Below are 5,946 nucleotides of genomic sequence, written 5' to 3' on the forward strand. Positions count from 1 at the left end.
ACCAATGAACGTAATACAAACAAATGCTTTGTTGTATTCAGACTCGGGACAGCACTAGCTCCTCCAAATGAAGCAAGTGGTGAGTTGATATTGGCTAATAAAAAACAACTGCAGCAAACACAATGTTAATTTTTTTTTAAATGTTTAGACTTGGCTGGTATGTTATTCTATAGCAGCAGAACAGAAATGTCTTGTAATTACAGGGTGATCACTGTCCTTTTAAGGCTAATTGTCAGCTAATATGAGGTATCCATTTCTGACCAGCAGTATAATTCCCAGGGACCTGTATATCAGCCCACAGCTCCTATTGCAATGTGATCAGCACACGTGAGCAGCAGCATATACCCTAATTGTATTAGGTTAGCTTCATTGCTGTTTCTGCTTGTCACGCTTTAAAAAAAACACATAAAAGCAGCAAATTAACCAGAACGAACCAGTCGCAGGACTACAGAAATCTCACTTCCACCATAACGTTTAGCAAATTATGTTCATAGCATCCAGATTATATCTCGACGAGAGGTAGAAAATCTTTAATGCTAATATCATATGAAAATGCCACTATAGAAAAAGAAGTACAAATAATTACTTACGCACCATGTAAAGTGGGAGCAAACACTGGCCAGTCATTAAAAACTCCCACAGCAATATTTTTATTGGGGTTTTTATGTTTTTAAAAGAAAAGTCTTAATAATTTTGGTTAATGATTAATAACTAATAAGAAAACAGTTTTGTGGGTTTTTTTTTTAAATTGTTGTAAGAATTTCGTTTCTATGTAAATAAAACATTTTTTCCCCCAAGAGCCCAAATTAACTGGATTATTAAAACGAAAAAAATGATTGCAAATTGTTTGCCTACAGAAGGTATTAAAACGTTGTTTATGCACTTATGCATGAGATAAATAATTGTATGCCTGGCAAATAACTGTGCAACATTTAAAACGTCTTAAATTTTAAGATTATTTTTTATAATAAAGATCATTTACTGTACAGATATTGGGGGACGGTGGAAACAAAAGCTGGTTATTTAATCACCCGCGATACTACATAAACCAGTACGCACATGCAGCTCACTTTTATCTTTGTAATAAATTCTGTTGCTTCTATACAAGAGGAGTCATTTAATACCTTTGGTTGTTAATAGCTTTGAAGACCTTTGATCTTTTGGTTTTTATGTCACTATAGTTCTTGCTAGAATTACACGTTCTAGAAACCGACCTGATGTAGTATCACATATGTAAACAATATTTATCTTCTGCGAAGTGTATGTTTTTTTTCCTGGTGGCCGGATGAAGACAGCCTTATTTGTGCACTAATATCTCCTGTAACGTGATCTCTCCCCCTCTGTAGTCTGCTTCAGTCTTCTCAGGTGTAAACTCCAGCACGGATCCCTCATTTATTGTAAGCCCAAGTCACGATAATTAGCGTTAAACTACAGGCACCAACACAAATACCCAGAATAAGCAGCAGAAGAGCCTGGGAACAGAAAATAAACAGAAATTAGCACTTGTGGAAGGAATCAGTTTACACTCTGCAAGCTCAGCAATTCACTTGAGAGTCAGTTTAACAGATTTCATCACTGCCTGCTTAGAAAAGCAGATACGTAGCGGGAATATTATCGCGTCTTGCTAAACTCGCTATAGGACCAGTAATGCGGAACAAAAACTTGGGGAAATGTCAACAGACAAAAATGAGCATTTTCCCAATCTCAAGGGTAAAGTCAAAATGAAACTTTCATGGTTCATATAGAGCAGGCACTTTTCCTATTCACTTCTGTTATCAGCTTTGTTTCCTCTGTCGAGGAGAAAACCTAGGCTAGAAGCTTAAGAGTGTGCACGTGTTTTAAGCGCTCTATGGCAGCAGTGTTTGCTACTATTGGCTGGATTACGAGTGAAGTGATATTTATTGTTCCTGCGCTAACGCTACTAAAAGTATGCTTTTTGTGTGCATGTTACAAGTTGAAAGTAAAAAGTTTTTGCACAAGTGCGCATATAAAGCCAAACTTGGAATATTGTGACCCCTTTTACCTATGCCTCCATAGACCTCAATGGAGCGTGAAAAGTGGTGGTGGTGGGGGGGATCTAACACACAACAAGTCCCTCAAACCCGATCACGTTTTGTCAAGTGCGCTAACCTGGCTTAAAAAAAATATTTCACATTCCAATGTTCTTCACATAGCAGAATATTTTCTATTTATTCTGAAAAACAGAATTTATGTTTACCTGATAAATTACTTTCTCCAACGGTGTGTCCGGTCCACGGCGTCATCCTTACTTGTGGGATATTCTCTTCCCCAACAGGAAATGGCAAAGAGCCCAGCAAAGCTGGTCACATGATCCCTCCTAGGCTCCGCCTACCCCAGTCATTCGACCGACGTTAAGGAGGAATATTTGCATAGGAGAAACCATATGTTACCGTGGTGACTGTAGTTAAAGAAAATAAATTATCAGACCTGATTAAAAAAACCAGGGCGGGCCGTGGACCGGACACACCGTTGGAGAAAGTAATTTATCAGGTAAACATAAATTCTGTTTTCTCCAACATAGGTGTGTCCGGTCCACGGCGTCATCCTTACTTGTGGGAACCAATACCAAAGCTTTAGGACACGGATGAAGGGAGGGAGCAAATCAGGTCACCTAAATGGAAGGCACCACGGCTTGCAAAACCTTTCTCCCAAAAATAGCCTCAGAAGAAGCAAAAGTATCAAATTTGTAAAATTTAGAAAAAGTGTGCAGTGAAGACCAAGTCGCTGCCTTACATATCTGATCAACAGAAGCCTCGTTCTTGAAGGCCCATGTGGAAGCCACAGCCCTAGTGGAGTGAGCTGTGATTCTTTCAGGAGGCTGCCGTCCGGCAGTCTCATAAGCCAATCGGATAATGCTTTTAATCCAGAAGGAGAGACAGGTAGAAGTTGCTTTTTGACCTCTCCGTTTACCAGAATAAACAACAAACAAAGACAAAGTTTGTCTGAAATCCTTAGTAGCTGCTAAGTAAAATTTGAGAGCACGAACTACATCCAAGTTGTGCAACAAACGTTCCTTCTTTGAAACTGGATTAGGACACAAAGAAGGCACAACTATCTCCTGGTTAATGTTTTTGTTAGAAACAACTTTTGGAAGAAAACCAGGTTTAGTACGCAAAAACCACCTTATCTGCATGGAACACCAGATAAGGAGAAGAACACTGCAGAGCAGATAATTCTGAAACTCTTCTAGCAGAAGAAATTGCAACCAAAAACAAAACTTTCCAAGATAATAACTTAATATCAACGGAATGTAAGGGTTCAAACGGAACCCCCTGAAGAACTGAAAGAACTAGGTTGAGACTCCAAGGAGGAGTCAAAATTTTGTAAACAGGCTTGATTCTAACCAGAGCCTGAACAAAGGCTAGAACATCTGGCACAGCTGCCAGCTGTTTGTGAAGTAACACAGACAAGGCAGAAATCTGTCCCATCAAGGAACTTGCAGATAATCCTTTTTCCAATCCTTCTCGAAGGAAGGATAGACTCTTAGGAATCTTAACCTTGTCCCAAGGGAATCCTGCAGATTCACACCAACAGATATACCAAATTATGTGGTAATTTTTCTGGTTACAGGCTTTCAGGCCTGAACAAGAGTATTAATAACAGAATCTGAGAACCCTCGCTTTGATAAGATCAAGCGTTCAATCTCCAAGCAGTCAGCTGGAGTGGGTCGAACGGACCTAGAACAAGAAGGTCTCTCAAAGGTAGCTTCCATGGTGGAGCCGATTACATATTCACCAGATCTGCATACCAAGTCCTGCGTGGCCACGCAGGAGCTATCAAAATCACCGACGCCCTCTCCTGATTGATCCTGGCTACCAGCCTGGGGATGAGAGGAAACGGCGGGAACACATAAGCTAGTTTGAAGGTCCAAGGTGCTACTAGTGCATCCACTAGAGCCGCCTTGGGATCCCTGGATCTGTACCCGTAGTAAGGAACTCTGAAGTTCTGACGAGAGGCCATCAGATCCATGTCTGGAATGCCCCACGGTTGAGTGACTTGGGCAAAGATTTCCGGATGGAGTTCCCACTCCCCCGGATGCAATGTCTGACGACTCAGAAAATCCGCTTCCCAATTTTCCACTCCTGGGATGTGGATAGCAGACAGGTGGCAGGAGTGAGACTCCGCCCATAGAATGATTTTAGTCACTTCTTCCATCGCTAGGGAACTCCTTGTTCCCCCCTGATGGTTGATGTATGAACTTGGCCCTCGCTAGCTGAGGCCAAGCTTTGAGAGCATTGAATATCGCTCTCAGTTCCAGAATATTTAATCGGTAGAAGAGATTCTACCCGAGACCAAAGACCCTGAGCTTTCAGGGATCCCCAGACCGCGCCCCAGCCCATCAGACTGGCGTCGGTCGTGACAATGACCCACTCTGGTCTGCGGAAGGTCATCCCTTGTGACAGGTTGTCCAGGGACAGCCACCGACGGAATGAGTCTCTGGTCCTCTGATTTGCTTGTATCTTCGGAGACAAGTCTGAATAGTCCCCATTCCACTGACTGAGCATGAACAGTTGTAATGGTCTTAGATGAATGCGCACAAAAGGAACTATGTCCATTGCCGCTACCATCAAACCTATCACTTCCATGCACTGCGCTATGGAAGGAAGAGGAACGGAATGAAGTATCCGACAAGAGTCTAGAAGTTTTGTTTTTCTGGCTTCTGTCAGAAAAATCCTCATTTCTAAGGAGTCTATTATAGTTCCCAAGAAGGGAACCCTCGTTGACGGAGATAGAGAACTCTTTTCCACGTTCACTTTCCATCCGTGAGATCTGAGAAAGGCCAGGACAATGTCCGTGTGAGCCTTTACTTGAGGAAGGGACGACGCTCGAATCAGAATGTCGTCCAAGTAAGGTACTACAGCAATGCCCCTTGGTCTTAGCACCGCCAGAAGGGACCCTAGTACCTATGAGAAAATCCTAGGAGCAGTGGCTAATCCGAAAGAAAATGCCACGAACTGGAAATGCTTGTCCAGGAATGCAAACCTTAGGAACCGATGATGTTCCTTGTGGATAGGAATATGTAGATACGCATCCTTGAAATCCACCTTGGTCATGAATTGACCTTCCTGGATGGAAGGAAGAAGTGTTCGAATGGTTTCCATCTTGAACGATGGAACCTTGAGAAACTTGTTCAAGATCTTGAGATCTAAGATTGGTCTGAACGTTCCCTCTTTTTTGGGAACTATGAACAGATTGGAGTAGAACCCCATCCCTTGTTCTCCTAATGGAACAGGATGAATCACTCCCATTTTTAGCAGGTCTTCTACCCAATGTAAGAATGCCTGTCTTCTTATGTGGTCTGAAGACAACTGAGACCTGTGGAACCTCCCCCTTGGAGGAAGCCCCTTGAACTCCAGAGAAAAACCTTGGGAGACTATTTCTAGCGCCCAAGGATCCAGAACATCTCTTTCCCAAGCCTGAGCGAAGAGAGAGAGTCTGCCCCCCACCAGATCCGGTCCCGGATCGGGGGCCCGCATTTCATGCTGTCTTGGTAGCAGTGGCAGGTTTCCTGGCCTGCTTTCCTTTGCTCCAGCCTTGCATAGGTCTCCAGGCTGGATTGGCTTGAGAAGTATTACCTTCCTGCTTAGAGGACGTAGCCCTTGGGGCTGATCCGTTTCTGCGAAAGGGACGAAACTTAGGTTTATTTTTGGTCTTGAAAAGACCTATCCTGAGGAAGGGCGTGGCCCTTGCCCCCAGTGATATCAGAGATAATCTCTTTCAAGTCAGGGCCAAAGAGTGTTTTCCCCTTGAAAGGAATGTCAAGCAATTTGTTCTTGGAAGACGCATCCGCTGCCCAAGATTTTAACCAAAGCGCTCTGCGCCACAATAGCAAACCCAGAATTTTTTCGCCGCTAACCTAGCCAATTGCAAGGTGGCGTCTAGGGTGAAAGAATTAGCCAATTTAAGAGCACGAATTCTGTCCAT

At 43.1% G+C, this 5,946-nt stretch overlaps 1 protein-coding gene across 1 annotated transcript in view; it reads right to left on the reverse strand.

Annotated features, from left to right (window-relative positions):
• Window positions 1–942: 942 nt before the first annotated feature.
• Window positions 943–5,946, reverse strand: part of LOC128651978 (probable sodium-coupled neutral amino acid transporter 6) — a 95,189-nt gene continuing 90,185 nt past the window's right edge. Inside the window, exon 8 of the mRNA XM_053704937.1 lies at window positions 943–1,472. Coding sequence (XP_053560912.1) covers window positions 1,389–1,472 — 84 coding nt within the window. The 3' untranslated portion in view covers window positions 943–1,388. The remainder of the gene's footprint in view (window positions 1,473–5,946) is intronic.

The sequence above is a fragment of the Bombina bombina genome, chromosome 1 (genome assembly GCF_027579735.1).
Source record: "Bombina bombina isolate aBomBom1 chromosome 1, aBomBom1.pri, whole genome shotgun sequence".
Taxonomy (NCBI): domain Eukaryota; kingdom Metazoa; phylum Chordata; class Amphibia; order Anura; family Bombinatoridae; genus Bombina; species Bombina bombina.